We start from the raw sequence: 22,600 nt of genomic DNA on the forward strand, positions 1-22,600 counted from the left end.
GGGAAGATAGAAATAAGCGGATGATTATTGACCATTTGCCCAAACAATTTGCTTTTATCTTTGTTTATTTTGGGGTTATTTGCTCATTTTGTTTTGGTTTTGCACTGGGTTATTTTAAGGTCTTGGGGGTTTAATTCTGTTTTGTATGCATAATTCATTACCCAGATTTATGTATTTAAGGTGCGTGGCCTTATACATCTTCTAAATAAATAAGTATATGATTTTCTAAACAACTTATAAAGGCCATCTTGTCTATCAAATATTTATATTTGTTCAGCACAGAAGACCTTAGGGTTTTCATGATTATGAATGAAGGCAAATTTGATTGTATACCCATTTTATATCCATTGAGAGAGCATCACCAGGACATCAGTTTTACCCAATGGAAAGTGTTACATATCTCAGAAGGTACATGGACTTCTAATGACAATACTATCAGCAGCCAAAAAACTATAAAGTTAATGTTTTGATAATATGCAAATCTACCAAAAAATAATTGTAGCTCATGGTCATATGAATCATTCACTTATTTCCATCTTCCCCTGCTGATTTCAGCCATAAATTCAGTACCCACTTTTCATTATCTGAACTGGCAATTAACCTAAAATGTGGTTATCTTCAACACATTAGAATTACTCACTGTAAATCCTGTTGATGCCAAAAAGCACAGAGGAAATAAATAAAACCCCAAGAAATGCAACAGGATTAAGGTCTATGTGACTCAATATTATAGTAGTAAACAAAATCTACACAGTTCATCTACAAGTTTTTTCCCCAAAACAATTCCAGAAAACTGAGAAATTCTATTTTGATACTGATGAATATTTATATGTTCTTGTTTTGGCTAGGTTTATAATACAGAAAATACTTGTTCTTGTCACATCAGTTTGATTCACATGGCCACCTACCATAGAATCAATATGAATCAATTTCTCTCTTGTCAAAACCCTCTGTCCCCAGCTAAACCTGTCATTCATCTACATCGGGCTATAACAAAACCTGTTCATTCATTGCCACTCTTATTTCCACCTTCTTGCGTTATATAAAAATATGAGAAAATTGCAGTGTAGTTCATGGTAGACATTGTTGTCTTCAATTAGTTTAATTATATATCATGTTTCCCACATAAAAGTCTAGATACCTAGATAAAACAGAGCATTCAAACTTTCTATATTGAAGGAAGTCTTTTTGAACCCAATGCTTACAATTTTACAAAAACTTGTACAAATTGCAAATAATTGTGGTTAACTTTTAGGGAATGCATTCTGTTCAAATGAGGAACTAGATGAACTTGCCAAGTATCACTATGTGGATCTTTTTTAATAATGTGTCCGATGATTGGTTGATCTGTCACAGGGCTGCCTACAGACAGTGATATCTATTGAATGGAGGCAAATAAATGTGTCCCAGAATAATGCTGCTGGATCCAATCCGAGTTGGTCACTGGGACCAGAGGTTTTGTCTTCTGAGTTTTTGGATTGGTGCTGGAACAGCCCAATCAGCATCTAAAAAGCCACATACAACAGGCACCATATAAAAATACCACACAGAGAACAGCACACACTCTGCTAGAGAGAAGTTCCCTGAAGATGGGCTCCAGCACGAGTCCAAAAGCTTGGAAAACAGAACCTCGGGTCCCGGTGACCGACCGAGATTAGATCCTGCAGTGATACCTACCCTTGGCATTTCAAAGCTAAAGTTTCCTATCTTCCTATTCACTCAATTATATGAATCCCAGGTGAGAACTGAACAAACATATATGCAAAAAAGCATGTGTTCTTTCACAAGATGTCCATCTACTCTGCTTATCTGTGGTCCTTTAAAATTCCCCAGCCTTTCTCACAGATAATCCTTTTAAATCTGGAAGTGGGAGTGACAGGCCTACGTAGGATTACGTGTGCTCAGATTAGGGTAGAGGATTTTTTTTGGCTCACATTTCAATCCAAAATGGTAAATGTCACTCATCCTAAACCAAACTATGCAGTCTCAGTTTTGAATATCAAATTTCAAACTTATATTATTCAACTGACAAAACTTGTATATATTACAGGCGATGCACAGTGTGTGTGTGTGTGTACATATGGAGAGGGGGGAGAGAGACCACCAAATGGACACATTAGTCCAGTACCTCAGTTGCGTCTTCCAGTCAACAATGAACACCACAGTGCTGAAATACCAATAGCACTTATATATCACTTTATAGTGCTTTACAGCCCTCTCTAAGCAGTTTACAGAGTCAGCATATTCCCCCTAGTAATCTGGGTCCTCATTTTACCCACCTTGGAAGGATGGAAGCCTAAGTCAATCTTGAGCTGGTCAGAAATGAAATGAAATGAACCTTCTTTCCCTTAATTGCGCAGCCCTGTCAGTAGAGGTTTGCTATTCCTTGTGCTAGTGCTGTTTGAACGGCGAAATGCCATTTTGGGTAAGCTAACATCACGTCAGAAATGGTAACATAATGCTGCCTTGAGCTTTCCCTTGTTGCAAATTCTTGCCTTTTCCTACCTCCCAACTCCTCTTTCTTAGCAACATGCCAGCATATTTGGGAATGCTGCCCAAATGCAGAATTGAAGGTTGGCCAGCATTATCAGTCACACGGATGGAGGAGGCAACAGGTTTGCTACCCTCATAACTGAATATCTTTTGAGAATTGTTAATCGTATATATGGATTGGATCATTTTTCTCAGTGAATAAATGAACAAGTATCATTTTTTTCACTGATTTGTTTAAATGGGTTCTCTTCAGCTAATTTTAAGAATTATGTGGAGAATGGCCATGTATTAGGTCATGTTTATGCAGAAATATTGGAAATTCAAAAAGGTTCACAAAGTTTTAAGCACCAATGTATTTTTATCTGGCTTTTTCCAAGATATTTATCCAAAACTGTAAGTCGCTGTCATCCTTTGACTGAAAAATAGCAAATAAATACTTCAGCTCTTAGCCAAATATACCTATAACCATATGTGCTCTCATTCACATTCCTCTAATTACTGAGCTGCAGTTTGTAAGTTTTCCTTCTTAGAGTATTGTCACACTGGCACTTGTAGTCAACAAATTGCTGCTATTTTAGTCCAAGCCTGTTGACCTTCTTAGTGATATGTTATTTTTCAAAAATGAGATTTTCTGGATTTTACGGGTAGCAAAGGCAGCTTAATATAGCAACAGAAACAAACACCACATGAACACACTGCAGTACAGTGCTGCCCTGACCCAACCCAGCCTTGGCCAATTTGACTTCATCAATCATTAATAGAGAAGCCAAGGTGCTGGCTGCAGGGATGGAAGAAAAAGAAAACCAGAAGCATTCCAGAGTGCTCTGCAATACTTCATGAAAGAAAGAAAAAATGTGAAGCAGAAGAGCAACCTGAACCAAATAGGGATGGAGTAAACGTTGGTGAAGAAATGTAGGGCTTCGTCTAATCTGTTAAAAATGATCTCCCCATTCAAATCAGTAGGCCTATACTTAAACCGAACTAAACCTTTCCTACTGATTTTAGCTGAATATAAAGGAAAAAGGAAGGAAGGAAGGAAGGAAGGAAGGAAGGAAGGAAGGAAGGAAGGAAGGAAGGAAGGAAGGAAGGAAGGAAGGAAGGAAGACGATAGACAGATGATAGGCAGATTAGAGGGGGGGGAGGGAGGGCGGAGGGAGATTCTTGTTCTATTTCCATTCCTTGGTTTTTGAAAGCTTTCCAGACTTTCTCCCTCCAGTTGTACAACCATCATCAAGATACAGCTGTCTTCTTGGAAAAACAATTAGAAACCCCTGAAAAAGAAACCGTCTATGCTGGGTAAATATTTCTCAGTGCTTGAACTTGTCTACAATTGAAAAGTTAAATAAAGTTCTATCTCAACATTCTCTCCCTTTGCAATTCTCAGGTACATTTTTCAAAATGCAATAAACCTCTCCCAGCAATTTCCTCAGCATAAACTTCAAGTTGTACAGAGTTCTATTTGCATATTCTTTGTTGTCGATTCCATATTTTAAAATGCATTTTAACATATTTCCCAGAAAATCTGTGCAACAAACACAAAGTTTATGTAGAAAATCTCATTTGGAGTTAATCAGCATACTTTCTAAACAGGACATTAAAAATGCACATTAATTCAGAAACATAATAGAATCAACTCATTAACACAACATTGACACAAACTGAAAAGAGACTAATAAAAGCATTCCAGCCTTTTCATATGGGCCAACAGCTTGTCTTGTCTTACATACATTTCCACTTGAGCACCTTGCACCAAGCAGAAAGTTTCACATGGTTTTCTATTTATGCTCAAATATCAACCTGAAAACTTCTAATTCCAAAACTGGATTCAATGAAGACCAAAAAAGGACATTTTCTCTTGTTCTTATCTGACATTCACTAATCTATTTTGGAAGGGAAGACAGATATTTTAATACATGACTCAAGCCCCAAATGGAACAGGTTTCAATATGTTATATTCATTTTTTTAATGAGAAAGAAAAATGAACAGGAAGCCATATACATTTCCAATATTCCATTGCCTACAAATGTGTCCATGTTTAATACTTTTAATGCTGTAAAGTTTTCTTAACACCTTTGCAGAAGAAATTCCATCAGATTTGAACACCTGGTTCTACCGATAGGATTGATCCCTAGGTTGATATCTGAGATTTATTTTTAAAAAACTAAATACAGGAGCATTATCTATCTGTCTGTCTATCATGTTTATATGGCCATTCATCTCCCAAAATTGTGACTTTGGGTTGCATAGAATAGTGAATTAAAAAGAAAACAATAAATACAGAAAAACAGTCCTAATCAAAACCTATTAGAAAACATACAAGCAGAGAGGGTGATAATGGCTGTGGTAAGTTCCCCTGGGATCCCCAAGCCTGACAGCATAGCCAGGGCTTAAGAGATTTGTTCAATGTTGAAAGGGATGGAGTAGCCACACTTTCAGGGGGAGCATGTTCCATTAGGTGGATGCCAAGTTGAGAAGGTCCACCTCCTGGGACCCACCAAGCCTAACTCCCTAATAGAAGGGACCCAAACATGTTTTCTGTGCAGGTTTGGTGAGGTGAACAGACAAAATCAGGGAGAGGCAGTCCCTCAGACAATCCAGTCTCATGCCTTATAAAGCTTTAAAGTTCAAAACCAGCACTAGAATTGGACCTGGAAGCTCATTGGCAACCAATGCAGCTCACGGAGCACAGGTGTAACAATTCTAGGGGCACATATAACTTGCCTGTGCACTGTTTTTGCATGCTCTTCAAGGGCAACCCCATGTAGCGCACATTCCAATAAAAATTAAGATTAGAAGAAGAAAAATAGTGTCTTACTGACAGAAAGAAAATCACTCAGTCTTTTCTACTATCTGATACTTTTTTAGGTGGGTCAGAAAGAAAGACAAACCTGTACACTATAGCCCTAACCTGTATATGTATCTCCTAGAAGGAGGGAAGCGGAGGGGGAAGTAGAGAAAGGGAGAGAGAGGGAGAGAGAACAAATTATTAACTTGCTGGAATCCCTTTTTTCAGTTATCTATACACTCATTTTAATTAAGTACTATGCATCCTTGAATGGATTCAAGTCCTATATCCATGTCTGCCTTTGTTTATTACAGTAAAATATCAGAGCCTAAAAAAGAAATTAATGAAAAAAGATCTGGTGTTTTTCTTTTATGTTTCAACAAAGGCTGTTCAAGACCTCCAAGTTCATTTTTCTTTTGGAAGCAAAACTGATTGATGGGTCTAATTAGCACAAATTACATGCACCTGTGGCAGGTAATAACAAATCCCTCTGAACCCTGAAACCTGAACCATATTCTTCAAGGTTCTTGTCTGTTCAAATTATAAGAGCTAGCCAGTTCATTCTGCATTTTTATCTTTTTCAAATAGGACTGCAATCCCTATTCCTTTACTGAATTTTAATTCCTTAATGACATCCTAAAACCATGCATCCATTTTTCCATGCATGCACCCAAAAGCATGCCAGTAAGATCATAAGAAGTGCTGCCTTTTTTTTTCTTTTGGTAGGATGTCATCCCAGGCTAATGCCTAGAACCTAGAACAGAGATACAGATAGGTGGTATCTGGTTCAGTCCTAGTTATTGTGAGAGGGATCTTGGAATCCTCCTGTACAATCACTTAAATATGAGCCAGCAATGTGCTGCAGTTGCCATAAAAAGTCCTAGGCTGCATTAACAGAGGGATAGAATCATGATCACATGAAGTGTTAGTACCATTTTATTATACCTTGATAAGGCCACACTTGGAATACTGCATTCAGTTTTGGTTGCCAATATAAAAAGAGACTCTAGATAGAAAGAGTGCAGAAAAGAGCAACAAAGATGATTAGGGGATTGGAGGTTATGAAGAACAGTTGCAGGAATTGGGTATGTCGAGTTCAGTGGTTCCCAAACGTTTTCAATCCACCGCCCCCTTGGTGCTACAAACTCATCCTCAATGCCCCCCACCAAGGGGCGGGATTCAAATTTCTATGGGCGTGGCCTAATTTGTAGGTGTGGTTTGCTGGTAACGTGACTGGGTGGGCGTGGTTTGCTGGTCACATGATTGGGTGAGTGTGGCTTGCTGGTCACGTGACTGGTGGAGTGGCTTGCTAGTCACATTACTCGGTGGGCATGGTTTGGTGACTGGCAAACCAAATACAAGTGGTCCTCACTTAATGGCTGGTTGCTTAGCAAGTGTTCTAATTTATGACTGGCCTCCCCAGAACTACTTGACCTGTTTTTGGAGTTTTGACAGCCATGCACACACATATACACATACTCCCTTCCAACCCTGCTGGAGCAGGTCACTGGACTAGAATCGGCAAAGCGTCTCTGATTAGATTCTAGTAGTGAATAAAATCTAATCAGAGATGCTTTGCTGATTCTTGTTGTTTTGTTTTATTTGTATTTCTTTATATGATGTTGCTGAATTGCATTGACATGTGTGTCCCTTCTTGTGCACAACCCAGAAGCTTTTGTGATTCTTTGCAGCAAAAATTACCGACCTCTGGCTTTGCTCTACTTTTCAAACATGCCGGCACTGCCGCGTTCTAGGTGCCGCCCCCCCAGGTCCACCCCATTGAGCCCGCTGCACTGGAGGGACCTGCCCAAGCAAGTCTGAATGGAGAGGTGCACCAAATCAATGGGGTGAGCCTGGGAGGGGAAAGAGAGAGAGAGAAAGGAAAAAGAGAAAGAGAGAAGGAAGAAAGGAAAGAGAAAAGGGAAAGAAAGAAAAAGGGACAAAGAATGGGGGGATGGAGGGATGGAGGGGGAGACAGGGAGAGAGAGAGACCTGATGCATCAGATTGAAATGAAGCCCAGTTTAGAGGGCCTTTTCCACATTGAAACATCTTTGCCAGCATCTTTGCCAGAACATTGAAACATCTTTGGCTTCTATTAATTAAAAGTTTTGTGGACGAACTATGGCCAAGACTATCAGGAAGCTCTCACATTTTGTTGAGGCTTTAAACAGGATCCATTGTACCAGACCTCCACCCTAAAACACTACTTTTCCCCAATGTATTACAGTGCCAATTCTGAAGAAGGCAAAACCAAAATGTACTTGTAAATTACAAGGAGAACACACACATACACACTCCCTTCTAACCCTGCTGGAGCAGGTGATTGGACTAGAATAGATATCTCGTTATCTTTCTCCTCCCTCCCTCCTTCTTTATTTCTTTTCTTTCTCTCCCTTCCTTCCATACCACCTCTTTCTTTGTCACTTTTTCTTTCTTTCCCTTTTCTCGTTCTCTTCTTCCTTCTCTCTTTCCCTCTCTCAGGCTCACCCCATTGACTTCGTGAAACACTCCATTTGGGCAGGTGCCTCCGGTGCAAGGGGCTCAATGGGGTGGACCTTCAGGGCCTCACCCCAAATGCAGCAGTGGCGGGATGTTTGAAAAGGAGAGCAAAGCCACTCTGGCTTTGCTCTCCTTTCCCAACACTGCGTTCGGAGCGAGGCCCCGCCACCCCGAACACAGCGGTGGCGGGATGTTTGAAAAGGAGAGCAAAGCCATTATGGCTTTGCTCTCCCACTGTGGCTTTGCTCTCCTTTCCCAACACTGCGTTGGGCGAGGCCCACAGGATCACCCCATTGAGCTCCTTGCACCAGAGCGTGCAAGCCAATGGGGTGATCCTCCGGGGCCTTGCCTTGAACACAGTGGGGGTGGGATTTTTTCTCACCCCTGAATTGTGCCCTGCCGCTCACCTCCAGCGTCCCATGCTTCCCCCTTTGCCTCTCAGCGCCCCCCTAAGTCATCCCACTGTCCCCCAGGGGGTGGTACCGCCCACTTTGGGAACCACTGCAGTAGGCACAATAAGGAAAGCCATTACATAGCAGAAAATGCTTCCTTATTCTTTAGAAACAATGTTGTCCACAAAAGCAGAATCTTTCAGCTTTCAGCAGAAGGGTCAAGCAAGTAGCAATAGTACTTAGACTTATATACCTCTTTATAGTGCTTTTACAGCCCTCTCTAAGCAGTTTACAGAGTCAGCCTTTGGCCCCAGCAATTTTGGGTCCTCATTTTACCCACCTCGGAAGGATGGAAGGCTGAGTCGACCTTGAGCCTAGTGAGATTTGAACTGCCAAATTGCAGATAACCGGCAGGGAGCAGAAGTAGCCTGCAGTACTGCATTCTAACCACTGTGCTACCATGGCTCTACAATAATGTACAATGCTATAGGTTCTTCACCTTTGGGGCATATGTACAATGCCATAACAAAGGGATCCCCAACCCCAGGGCCACAGATTGGGACCAGTACATGGACCATTGGAACCGGGCCACACAATCAGTGGGCAAGTGTGTGAAGTTTCATTTTACAAATAGAGGTTGCATGTGAAACCACCCCCTCCCCACCCCATCCCACTGCTGCTGCCACCACCGCTGGCATAACATACATAGAAAAGGAGCCAGACTATGACATTGTCTTTGCCAGGTTGACACACCGATATCCCCCAAGTATTACTATTCTGAAGCACTGATGTATCCGTTCAATTGAACTAGGTACCATTGCAAAGAGGTAACCTTATTTTGCTTCAAAAAAGAAAGTTTGATTTTAAAAAATAGGGTAGCCTTCATACAATTTACCTGTAATCAGAATAACTGCTTTTAAAACAACCTGCTTTTCTTCTGACAGAATGCCCCAAAAGGCATTTCAACTTTGTGTTCCAAACTGTGATCTGAAATGGTGTCCCTTTCTCACATATCTTAATAGCTCTGTCTACCGTAGAAGGTGTACTATTAAGCTAATCTTGGATATATGGGTGAGGTGAAACTAAGTCAGGGGTCCTGAGCACTGATGATGTTACCTAGTTTGGGTAATAAAATATCTGCAAGAAAAACAGCCAAGCTCAGAGAGCAGCAAAGACATCTCATTTCAACCCTGAGCTACAGATATTCTCCTTTATTTATATTTGGTTGCTGCCTGAGACTGCCCAGTGGAAGGTTTAAAAATATGACAGACACAAATGCAGGTGTCAAACCACTGATGGCTGGAGTGGAGTAATATTGCTCTGCCTACCCTCCAAACCCACTTTCCTATTTGCTCTTTCCTGTAGCAATATAAACATGTACTGACATTTGCAGGATTGGTGTAAGATTCAATCAAAATAGTTCCATTGGCATTCTTTGTGGAGAAGGTGATAAATATGGAGAAGTCTTTCTTGTGAGGAGAAAATGGAGAGCAAGCTACAAAATTACAGAGCAGTCAGAATCAAGCTACTGTCTTTTGACAGCAAAGATTTAGTAGGAAAAAAAGTGCTGAAGATAGTCAGATTGTATGAATCCTCTACCTGCAGAAAGTGCCCAATTCACCTCATTAGCACTGTATCAAAATGGAATAGTTAGAAAAGTCCATTATCTAGTGCTTATAAATTATCACAGGACATCATTACCTTGGCTGCTGAAGGTTACCATGATAATTATATTGATAAGATGGGTAGGATCTGTGATGTAGATCCCTGAAATATCTTTTCAAGTTCTCTTATCTTCTCTAATTTATAAGTGTTAACAAATGTGTGTACAGTCAGTATTTGTTCTATCTTTCTTTCCTTGCTTTTGCAGGATCACATTCATCCTTCCTTCTTATTGAATTCTCGGTACCTTTATATTGTTAGTCTCTCCTCTCTCCCCCTCCTGTCTCTATCTTTTATCCATCCATCTTCCCCTGCATGCTGCACGTGCTTTTTGCTCTCTTATTTCCTCAGTTGGTTGACTTCTGTTCACTTACCATGAAAAAGTGACTCTTGTGTTCTTTATCGAGTTAGCTCCACAGAAAGAAGCACAAGGGGAATTTCATATTCATACATCTATCATCCCCACAATGCACAAATTTGGCTTTGAAGTGCTGGCTCTTTGTCTACTCAACTTGCTCAGAGCCAGAGTTGCTATCTTATACCTAACATATTGATATAAAAATGGCACTCATGGAAAGCCAAATAACACCCGCCCAGACAGCTATAGCAATCCTTGAAATTAGAAACTACTAATAAGTCTTAGTTGTAGAACCATCTGAGATATCTTATGAGGCCAGAAGGCAAGCTGAAACCAGTGGAGTTTCTTTCAAGCCATTTGTTACCATAAGAATAGCTAGTCTGAGAATCTGAGAAGATTCAGTGTGGAGGCTTCCTAACCTACTCTAAAATATTTTCCAGGTATAAAGGACTAAATTTTACCAGAGAAGAGTGGAAATTTGGTTTAGTGGTGAAGGCAACAGGCTAGAAAACCAGGAAAGTGTTAGTTCTAGTCCTGTGTTATCCATGAAAGCCAAATGGGTGATTTGGGCAAGTCATATTGTCTCAGCCAGATCTACCTCAGCTGAATCGAATCAATGGCCCTGCCATTTTCTTTCATTTATTTTGTCAGTTTGTGGGAAGGATGGGGAAGAAAAAAGAAAATAGGGGAATAATGCATAAGAAAAAGACAAGTAGAAATGCTGTACCAAGTACTGTAAACTGTATAAGAAATTGATGTTCTGTAATGGCATGCAATGTAACTGGTTGTTGTTGTTGTTTGTTTGTTTAAATAGATTGTAGGGTGTGCTGAAAGGAGGATCCCAGTATGAAAAAGTTGATTACTGCCCAAATAGGGGCTAGGCAACCCAGTTTTCTCCAAATGCTTTGGACTATACCCTACACTATGCCTTGCTCTTGACTATATTGCTTGGAGAGAATGAGAGAGAACCAAGATGCCTACCCATGTTTAAGATGTTCGCTTTTTCACATGGACTGTTACAGCAGAAAAAGAAACCAAACCACTTACGATTTGGTGATAAAAGGCCCCAAAAGGCCTACTACAGATTGGCTGCCATGACATATTAAGAGGGCAGGAATCAAGAAATCTAGGGCTAGGGTAGTCCCTGATAGCATTCTGAAAAGTATGAAGACTATACTTTCTCCAAGACCCTTCAGAAAGGAACAATAGTCACCAGGGCAGGGAGGAGAGGGGGAAGAGGTAGCATTAAAAATATGCCAGTATGTTTTTGTAACAATTTTAACAGCTGTTAATCAGAGTCGTTATGAATAAGGAGCATACAAATGATGCTAACCAATTAGTGAAATAAACATCCAGTGAACCTCTTCCATGTTCACAACCCTTAGGACAACAGCTAATTTCATCAGAATTGTAAGTGTTCCATCTTAGGATATCTCTCACCTTCACCCCCCTGAACCGGAGATGGCTGTCACTAAACTTTCTCCCATAGAGCAAAGGTGGAGATGACATCCACTGATTTGATTTCAGGAAGAGGGTATTATTCATTGATTAAGGAGGAAAGCAAAAGGCAGCTGCAATTTTAAGAAAAATTAAAGCTATAAATGCTGAGCATATTTTCAGGCAAAATGCCATGATTTTGCAAAAAGGAAGAAGCTAGTAAACAACTGTGTTGTAGAAGAAGATTCCTCATTCCCCTTGGGGAATTAAAAGCACAATACAGAAAACAGGTATGAGTTATATAAAGCAATTTTACATTTGTCACTGCTGTATTATACAGTATATTCCTACTTGGTCCCCCTTCATCCTGGTAAGATATACAGGGTCTGGAAAAATCTATTATCTTGTCCTTCCTTCATAGGAACAAAGTTGTTTCTCCATTCTCAAAGGGCATGGGGAGGATGTAGCCCTTAGTATCTCCCAGCCGGCTCTGTTCCTCTGCTTCATATAAGTTGGGTTGGTTCTCAAGCCTACTCTGATCATGTTACTAGCTGAGTATCAGACATATTGCCAATAGAATTGAATGGATTAATCTCTAGGATTAAATCTAGATGAGACAACAGCACTGAGTGTGTTAGCTTAGTCATGTGTCTACTCTAAAGCATGTATAAAATAGCAGGCAGGAATCTGATTTCTACATTACAAAAATTTGCATGAGGCAATCATGCAAATCAGAATCCAGTTTTACTATTCAAGATGTCTTGGTTGTATTGTTTTTCTGACTAATTTAGCTGCAGCACTAGGGCTGAACTAGGGGGAGGCAGAGCTGGAGTAGAGAGAATTCAATTTCAACAAATGGGCAGGCAATGGGGGGAAAAGTTCATTCTCTCACTTCTGTTCAGGAATGACTAAAGAATTTCCCTCATTTCCCAGTCCAATAGAAAATTAAAAACTTGGACTTTTCCATCCTTAGACTTTCCCAATGTACTTCTCAGTTCCAAAGGTACATTAACATGTATTTAAGGCTCCACCATTTAAAATATGTTTAGTAAAACCTAGATGTAGTGAAAATGTCATTTGTCATTTGTGGAAATGAATATTTCAACAGTAAATCTTTCAGGCCAATTTTTAGTGCAGAATAACACACAAATATGACAGAGCAGACAAATGTGAAATCCACATGGCCATATAAAAACAGCTCGATCCATACAGCCTGCTTAATTACATATTCCTTTGGAAATTACAGTCTGGCTTTGACCACTCTTGCCTTGCTTTGTAGGAGAATGTGGAGAACTTGTGATCTCACCAATTTAGATGCTGCTGTTCTCATAACCATTTGACCTTTGGCAGGCTTACAATCCAATCCCTGCCTTAACAAGGTTTCTTGCGGCTTAAAAATGTTGGGACCATAATAATTGTTATTTTTGTAGCTCAATTTTTCTAATACACTGGACATCATGCATAATCTTTTATCTCATTCCTAGTGCACAGTTTAAAAAAGGAAGCATCTTCAATAACCAAGGTGCTAAGATAAAGATTAATTAGTTAATCATTACTGTTTGGGGGAGGGGTGCAAATTCTTAAGTTGAGAAAGAAGGATACTAATTCCCTTTTTCATTGCTGCACTTCATGCTATTGCAGAGTTAATTTTGGCAATTACACCAACTTACTCCCATATCAGATTTGCACTAAACTAGCTGCTGGATCTGCAGTTTAATGGCTGACTGTAACATAATATCATAAAAAGACTGTTTCAGTTGCAGGAATGCTGATTTTTCTCCCATACTCATGCCATATATACTGTACTTCACTAGTTTTGACCTGTATTATCTAAAATAAGTGAGTAAAGATCTCCAGAACATCATTGAGGCTATATCAGAAAGCCACCCAATTGGCCTTGTGTTAATTGAAGAGAAGTTCATTGTAACTTTTTTTTTTTATCTGAAGCATTCCCTGGAAAAACTGGAGCTCTGCCGTTAATATTGTTTTAAAATTCCCTTGAAAGGGTCCATAAAACCAGGGGTAAGGTTATGTAAAATTGATTGATATGTCTAACATAGAGAAAGACACTTATCAGGAAAGCCATATGGGATGGAGTTACACTATGTGTTTATAAGAAACATAGTAATTTTTGTAAAGTATCTATGAAATACATAGATATACACAATGAAAAATAGAAACCACAATTTATGAATGAAGTTCTTTAAGAACAAAATAATAATTTAGCATGAGTTATTGAAATGAGCCAAGCGAGTAGAAACAGAAGAAAAGAGAAAGCTGAATCAACTGAGAATGAAAAAAAATGGTTATGGATTTAAACTAAAGCAAGAACTATGACTTTAACTATTTGGGGCGGGGAAGCCATCACAGATAGAACCCCACAAAAGAAAGCCACAGCAGAATAAAATGTGATTGCAGTAACAATTGAAGGTCTATGACCATCATCTATTTTGCTGCTCAGCTCCATGAACTCTCCTCATGAGGAGGTGTTAATTTTTAGAAAGGGAAAAAAACCACCTTTTGTGGCCCATCCAGTGTGTTCACTGCTGACTTTCCCTCCACCACCACCTCTCTACCTACCTACCTACCTACCTATCTAATATATATTTATTATACACATATTTGATTGCTTATTTGTCCCCTATGAATATCATTAAGTGTTGTACCTTATGATTCTTGATGAATGTATCTTTTCTTTTTATGTACACTGAGAGCATATGCATCAAGACAAATTCCTTGTGTGTCTAATCACACTTGGCCAACAAAGAATTCATTCATTCATTCATACATACACATATGTGCCAATTTATACACTCATGGAAGATTTTTTATCAGAAATAGAGTAAGTTAGATGCCCATCTGATTTAATTATAGCAGTGACTGGCATAGCTGGCTGAAGAATTCTGGGAGTTGAAGTCCACGAGTCTTAAAGTTGCTAAGTTTGGAGACCACTGGTATAGACTAAAGTCACTTTAGTAGAGTGAATCATTCTTCTCCCAGTCGGAAAAAAGAAACATCTACTTGTGGGCTGCACGGATTCCACCACTGCTTCTCCGTTCTTCGTCCTCACCCCCTTCCTGCTTCCCCATCTGCTCCGCTGCCCTGGCAGCCCCCCCGCCTTTTTTTTAACAAGCCTATCGATTGGTTAGGAGCTAAGTCAGTGCAGGGAGTGATGCAAAATCCACGGAGTGGTGGGGAGGGGAGATGTTAACTTAATGTGTAGGTGAGGGAGCCGATATTAGTCTTGTTCCAGCACTTAATAAACCTCTCAGCGGCCCTGGGTGACACACCAACCTTATAAGATACCAGTGGGAAAAAGAATCACTTTCTTCCTAACCTTTTTTGTTACTCTTCTAAGAAATAAGAGGTTGGAGTTCTACTGCCTGGGCTCAGGGAGATGGCCAAAAACCTCAACAGGCATGGGTTTAGGATGGATTTCTGTGGATAATGCTTAAGAGTTAAGAGATCTGGCAGGTGCAGGGGAAAGGTTATGCCCGACTCTGAGGGAGAGGAGGAACAGCCGACAGGGAGTGGAAGTGTGGCTCCGGAGGTTGTGGAGGAGGTAGGGGAAGGACAGAGGCTGGCTGAGCAGTCAAAGGAGGATCCAGGCCCATCCCCTCTCCATCCTAGGGCACGCAGGGAGGAGAGGATACGGGAGAGATGTGGTCTACTCAGGAGGAGAGGGCCTTGGTCCTCTTCATGGGCTGCAGCTGTGACAACTGAAAAAGAGAATGGACATGAGTATAGGCGAGCGCTGGAAACAAAGCATGGGAATATCTCTAGTTTATGGTTCCTCTTTTGTTTGGCATCCTTCCCAGTGTGTGTTATCTGTGGACGTCCTCCAGCCCTTATTTTGCCTGGTTTGTGTTGCTTTTCCACTTCTTCTTATAACTGTTTGTGTGGGAGTTTTTTTGTCTTCCATCAAGAATATTCGGTGCTTGGAAGCAAAGTGAAGGAATAAAAGGGGCTTCACCTGTTTTCTGTGACTGTGTTTGTTTTGTATCATCACAAGTTAGTTTGAAAGAACTGGATCCTCTTGTTGCCAAAATCAAATCAAGTAAAATGGTCTTGGAGAAGAACGGTCAGGAAACAGAGAAGGGGCCAATTCCTATAACAATTTAAAATAGCCAATAAGACAACTCAGCCTCAATTTGAAGCTTGTTTTGTTCTGTTTTGTGCCACCCAGAGTTGCCTTAGTTGGGATGGGTGGCTACATAAATTTGATTCATAAAATAAATTGCATGGAAATATGATAATATAATATATAATAATATAATAGCTCTTGAAGAGCTGTTATGGACTTGTATGATAAGCTTGTGAAGGAGAATTGGAGGGAAATTCTACTTTTAAGCTGAAATAGTTGAAGATAAATTAAGGTTGCCCTCTCTGCAATGCATTGGGGATAAGGCAAAAGCAACATCAGGAAGATATGTCTTAGCAGGATATCTTTGTGTTGAAGTAGCACAATATGAAGATAAATCCTGGTCAAATCTGAGTAGTATATAAGGCAGAAAAAAATCTACATCTTTGCTGCCATCTAGTGGTGGTTCAGATTTTTGTAGCCTAGATTTGGTTTCTTGCTTCCAAATAGCCATGTCAATTTATATAAATAAAAACTCCTTTCCAGTGTAAACTACTGTGTAAAATACATAGGCAGCTATTTCCCATTCTTGAAACTGATGAGTTATATTTTCTATAATTGATAAAACCTATATTAGGATAGTAATGTTGCTCCCTACCACGACTTCTCCAATATTAAACAATTCTTGTTGTAAAATGCCTATTTTTACAAAATGCCTATGTAAAATGCCTATTTTTACAAAAGCAAAGGGCAGTCAGTAGTAAATAAATTGTCATAGCAGTGGTAGATGGAAAAGACATATATAAAAGATAGGAGGTAGGTTGTGAACTTTAAGATGGGGCTTGGAATAAGAGTTCCTATTTTCAACTGGGAAATGGAAAAAGACATAATGAAAATATGAGACTAAGTACCCATTACTGAATTCATGGAGGGAAGAATGAATAGCAAGCACTAGCTAAACTTGGATGTATGCTATCTGAATTATTCTTATTCCAGTGTTGTGGAAGCATCTTATAGCACACTGCCACATGAGTAGTACCAAAAGAAAATATATAAGTGTAAAAATTATTATTTTTATTTACATGCTATTCTCTGTGTGTGTGTGTGTGTGTGTGTGTGAGAGAGAGAGAGAGAGAGAGAGAGAAGGAGGGAGGGAGGGAGGGAAAAGGAAGGGTGGGAGAGAGAAAGATAATTATTGCAACTTAAATAGAAACATGATATACAATGTATCATAATGGGGAGATTGAAATATTAATCTCCTATCCATTGTGTGTTGCTGGTGGACAATTTCACCCCAGCTCTTCCTTTGTAGGGTTATCATTAAAAATAAATGGGCTATAAACAAATAAAAACAAGGATAAATGGAGAAATTTCAAGTTGGTTCTGGATTGTTCCACAAAGGTTGTGGTCAAGACAAAATAGATTGGGGACATAGAAAAAATACTCTGAATTTTTAATTTACAAACAAAAACAAAAAAATACAAGTGTAATTATGATAATGACCACAATACAGGTTTGTATTTTGTGCCAGTTATGCCTATTTCTGGATTTCTGTTCAGAGTCATTTATGTCCTAGTTACCTTCCAATTGAACTGCTGTAATATACTATATATTGGGCTGCCTTTGAAGAGTGTCCAGAAGCTTCATCTGGTTCAAAATACAGTGGTTTGGGCACTTGTGTGTAACTATAGAACACTACATGAGTTGCATTAATCCCAGCCTGCATCTGGATCCAATTCAGGGTGTTGGGTTTGTTTTTTAAAGCTCTCCTGTGGCCAGATTATCTGAGGGATTGCCTCTTCCTGATTACATCTGTCCATCCCATTAGATTTGGCAGAGAAGACATGTTGCAGATTCCATCTGCTAGGGACTTCACATTTGATGAGTCCCAGGAGGCAGGCCTTCTTTGCTGTGTCCCTCACCTTTTAAAACATCTTCCCCCATCCCTGAAATGAGGCTGGCTTCATCCCTCAAACCCTGGTTACTCCATCAGGCTTGGGAGCTTCAGGGAATTATCAAGATACTTAACTGTTCTTGACTTCTGCTGTCCTCTCTTAGCTTTTGTGTATTTTATTTTTTAAAAAATAAATTTGTTAACTGTTCTATAGTTTTACTCTACACCTATAGTCTTTGAGAGATAGAATGAATGAATGAAATTTGATGAATGAATGCATAAATATATAGATAAAAATAATTAAGGAGGCAAGCAAGCTACATTCAAATTGTACAGGTGTCCAGTGAAAATTAAATGCAAGACAAATTTTCCAGCAGCAGGAAAGCATGAAGCAGTCCCCTGATCCCAATGCTGTGCTTGTAATAATGAGGCTCTTTTGGCATGGCATCATAATTTTGCCTGCCTACTCGCTCTGCCACAATTCTTTAAAGCATTAGAGTGAAGTGTTGATCAATGCATAGCTTTCCCAGCCCCCTCTGCCTATCCTCAATCAACAACAACAAAGGAAAAACCCTGATGAACAAAGTATAGATTTGGCCTAACTACTTTGAAGAAAACAGCTTTCCTAGCAGGATGAATTTGGCCCTTGGAATTTGGATTTAACACCCAGGGGCTGCAAATCAATACCAAAACGGAAAGTTGCCCTGTTGCAGATAAAGACACTTTATGAAATCATTCTGTGTGCAAGTGGGAACTGAAATGGCTTGTAATAAGCTGTATTTGTGTGTCTTAAAAGCAGAAACATAAATAAACCAAATATTGTGCAGGGTCTTTTAATTATATTTAATACAGTGGCCTGAAACTAGCTCTGCATTTCTGGAGAACATTACATGGACTGAGATGAAGGCATCCTTGAAATAATCACTATCAGTATTTTAATACTTCATTATTTTTTTTCCCAATGCCAATCAATATGCACAGAATAAATGTTTTAGAAAGGTAAGGAAGTATTCCTCCTTCTGATGTGGAATGTACTCATCTCATTAGAACCAGTGAGCCAAGCTGAAAAAACTATGGATGTCTTTCCAAGATAGCTTAAGAGATCCAATAGGCATAAATCAATGGGCTCCTTCCAATGGCATTACATGGCACTGTAGAAAACAGTCCTCAGCCAATTAATATTGCCACTCCAGATGCTTCTCCAGATTGTCACAGTACTTAACAATTATAATTATTGCAGTAATTATTTTGAGCAATTAATTTTTAATTTTAAAGACTGAGAATCAAGCAGTAGGTTGCTGGGCCAGAGGGTTGATAGCCTAAAACGGAGCACCAGGAAGTTCACAAAAGTCTGAAAGAGAATAAAGTAGGGATAAAGTGGGAGAACCTGCATTTGGGGGCAAATAAATATTTCAACATGCAGTCAGGACTGAGAGATTGCACTAAAGCTATGGTTGAAAGAAATTGGCACAGCTCAGACTCCTTTTCCTCAGATGGTCTCGGATTCAGTTGCTGCTTGTCCTGACTGAAGAAAGGCAAGACAAGAAAGCTACTTAGCGCTGGCAGCCCAGAGCCTGACTCTGGATAAAGGCAGAGCAGCTTTCTGGTTTGACCAGATGAGAAGGTTCTGCACATTATGAAGCACTTTGCAAATGGGGAAAATCACAAATAGTAGTGGCCGCAAGAGTTCATTTTCCCTTTGTTTTACTATGGATTAGAAAAATCTTTTGATTGGCATGGATTACAAATGGATCCCTGTGGCAGGCTAATTTGTACCTTTCTACCTTATCCTATGCAACATTACTCCCATGCATAGAGACACCGCCCTGATCTTTGTAAATCAGATTTTCTTAGGAGCTACTTGTAATAATATGTTGCTGTGCTTCATTGCAGGTCTTCCTAAAACATTGCTTCCCAAGGCTGGTGTAGAAGTTCCCTATCCTTCTCAAGAAAATGAGGGCGGATGGTGAAAATGTGATCCTAAGAAATGTTCTGGTTAGCCTCAATATAATGCTGTTGGTGTCCATCTTCAGACCCTTCGAGTGCCACTTGGAAGTGACGACAGAGAGAGTTAAAAAACAGGTGACTGATGAAGAAGGCAGCTTTGCCAACTACACATTCCCTATCAAAGAGCAACCCATGGTCTTCAGCCATATATACAACATTAATGTGCCTCTGGACAGCCTCTGCTCCTCATCCCTAGAGGCCTCATCTGACCCGGAGGTGAGTTCGGAAGATGACCGGATGACGGAATACACCGAGCAGACCTCAGACAGTGAGAGCCAGGTCACCTTCACCCACAAGATAAACCTCCCCAAACAGACTTGCAAGTGTGCCGCCTCCTCCCGGGACTTACAAGAGCTGCTGAGCAGGATTGAGATGCTGGAAAGGGAGGTTTCTATACTCCGAGACCAATGCAACTCCAATTGCTGTCAAGAAAATGCAGCCACAGGTAGTAACTAATGCCATGAGGTCCTCCTAGGAACTAAGAAATGTCAAAGGTGAAAGGATGAACTTGGAGTCATTTGCCTGAAGCTTGAACAAACTGAATACTCCATTCTGTTTCCAAATTTCAGAGTTTCATGTTTGGCAGTGTTGACATCCTTTTTAGTTTTACTCTTTATTAGTAGGATTAGGTTCATGTTTAATTTTTACTATATCCAACTTTCCCCTTCCTTCACGCTGTTTTCTTTCTTTATACTTTATTTTTTCTTTCTATAAAAATAATTATCTGTCTCTGTTCCACTCCTTTTACTACTATGCACAGAGGTTAATGGACCTTTTTTTCAGAGGGTACAGAATCACTTCAAAAGGTTTGCGGGAAGAGGTTTGCCTCTGGTAACATCACTGTCCAAAATTGCTGCTGATAGGCAGAAGCAGTCGCAGGTATCATTCATCTGAGAATGCCCCTGAAGTATTGCTTGAAAGCATCCAATGGTTACCATTCTGTGCCTCCCTCCTCTCAAATAATGCTATTTCCTGATTATTCTAAGGAAAAGTTTACAAATTCAAGAAAATCTGCAATATGACTGTATCTCCCATGACAACATTTTTTTAAAAAATCCTTTCCTATTTCTATGAGTGAGCTTATATTTAAAAAAGACAAAGAGAAAAAGAAAGTTTAAGAGAATTACCCCCAGAGTTTGAGAAAGTGTGTTCACATTTTGAAGCATAAGCAACCTAACAATTTTGAAACAAGGAGTCAATTGCTCCCAAATTTTAAGGAAATCAAAGTTAGAACAGGAAATGATAATCAAAAGAACAAGTTGTATACTGCCATCTCTGTAGCATTATAAAAGCCCCTTTATGGCTTCCAAAAAATGAAAATAATATTAATGAGAGCCCTTTTCTCCCTCATACAACTATACAAAGCATCAAGGGAAGAGAATTCCTTCAAACTTACCCTTTTCCTGTGGTTAATATACCTGAACTGAAAAAAACAGATGACCACTAGATATCAGGGAAAAGATACAGAAACTCTTTACTGCCATTGAGTGGTTTCCTAGATTTTTCATCCTAGCTATGGTAGCATTCATTCATTCATTCAGTATAGAATGAATGCAATAGAAAATCCTAGATAAATGTAAAAACTATGTATATAATGGTGAGTGATGGGCAGGAATCCTAGCTTCATTCTCCCCTTTCATATGATGAAAATGAACTTTTGAACAGAGCCAAGGAATGCCGCAGTGTTCACATCTGTGCTATTGAGACAAACAATCATGTATCTGATTACTAATGAACAGCCTTCAATCATTTGTGATTATGTAACAAGGGCACATATTTAAAATGCCTGTGACATTCCATCTTTAGCAAACTAAAATGCAGTCAACAGCAGCAACAACTTTTTCAATGGAAGCAGAAGTATGGGTTCTTTCTGAATAGCAGACGGCAAAGCTTTGTGGAATTCATTGGGAACCTGTCAGTTTAGTCATTCAAAAGACATGGTTCACTTGGTCAATTCTACCAAATCTGTTCTTCAAAACTTAAGAAAGAGCAGGCCATTGTGCTGAGATGTTATTGAAGGGAGCTGTTGGCATAATGAATCTCAGTTCCAAAAAGGATAAGTAATACACAGAAAATATGCTAGGTAGGAGAAAATGTCATCAAAGAAATAAGTACTCTTTTTAATATATATGTGTATATATAGTATATGTGTATGTGTATATAAAGTGTGTGTGTGTGTGTGTGTGTATTTGTGTTCTTAAGTTTTCACGGGTACCTACATGTATGGCATTCAGGTTTGTTCGGGTATTTTCCCACGTCATTGTAGCTGTGCTTTTAAAGTTGTAGCAACGTTTCGGCAGAATCTCATCTGCCATCATCAGGCTTCTGTGTAGTGTTCGTCTGTGAGTCAGACTTTCACAGCCATTTCTGTTTTAAATTTGGTGCTGTTTTAAATTTCATCCTGATTGGTTGGGAGTGCATTATCTGGAAGCCTGCACTCTCAAACAAAAAAATCTCCACACCACAAGCCAGCCAAACACCTGGGCACAAACAGACTCCCCCTGAAACCTCCAGCTCAAACACACCCCCACCAGGCACCCAGATGAAACCTAGCTTCCTAATAAATGATAGCCGTCCGTTTACTCAGAGCCAAGCCGCACTAAAAGCCTCCAATACAGGAACACAATGTTGCCAAACAAAAAGAGCTACAAAACAGACAGAAGATATTAGAAACACCAATCAAGCAGAACACAGCAAACTCCAAGACCAATAAACACAGACCAAGACTCCCAACCAATCAGGATGAAGAAAAAACCATTCTGGCACAGCAGTAGGCTAGCCCCAAATTTAAAACTGAAACAGCTGTGAAAGTCTGACTCACAGACGAACACAATACAGAAGCCTGATGATGGCAGATTAGATTCTGCTGAAACGTTGCTACAACTTTAAAAGCACAACTATAATGATGTGGGAAAATACCCGAACAAAGCTGAATACCATATACATATATACATACATACATACATACATGCATACATACATACAATTCT

General features: G+C 39.6%; 1 protein-coding gene across 3 annotated transcripts in view; it reads left to right on the forward strand.

The window, feature by feature from the left end:
* TNR (tenascin R) overlaps positions 1–22,600 on the forward strand; it is a 497,168-nt gene that overhangs the window by 375,738 nt on the left and 98,830 nt on the right. For all 3 annotated transcript variants that reach the window (XM_087930476.1, XM_026703463.2, XM_087930477.1), the window contains one exon: positions 19,497–20,055. In XM_087930476.1, the coding sequence (XP_087786602.1) occupies positions 19,557–20,055 (499 nt within the window). In that variant the 5' untranslated portion in view covers positions 19,497–19,556. The remainder of the gene's footprint in view (positions 1–19,496; positions 20,056–22,600) is intronic.

This window comes from Pseudonaja textilis, chromosome 3, assembly GCF_049901715.1.
Source record: "Pseudonaja textilis isolate UNSWEBS1 chromosome 3, rPseTex1.2, whole genome shotgun sequence".
Classification (NCBI taxonomy): Eukaryota; Metazoa; Chordata; class Lepidosauria; order Squamata; family Elapidae; genus Pseudonaja; species Pseudonaja textilis.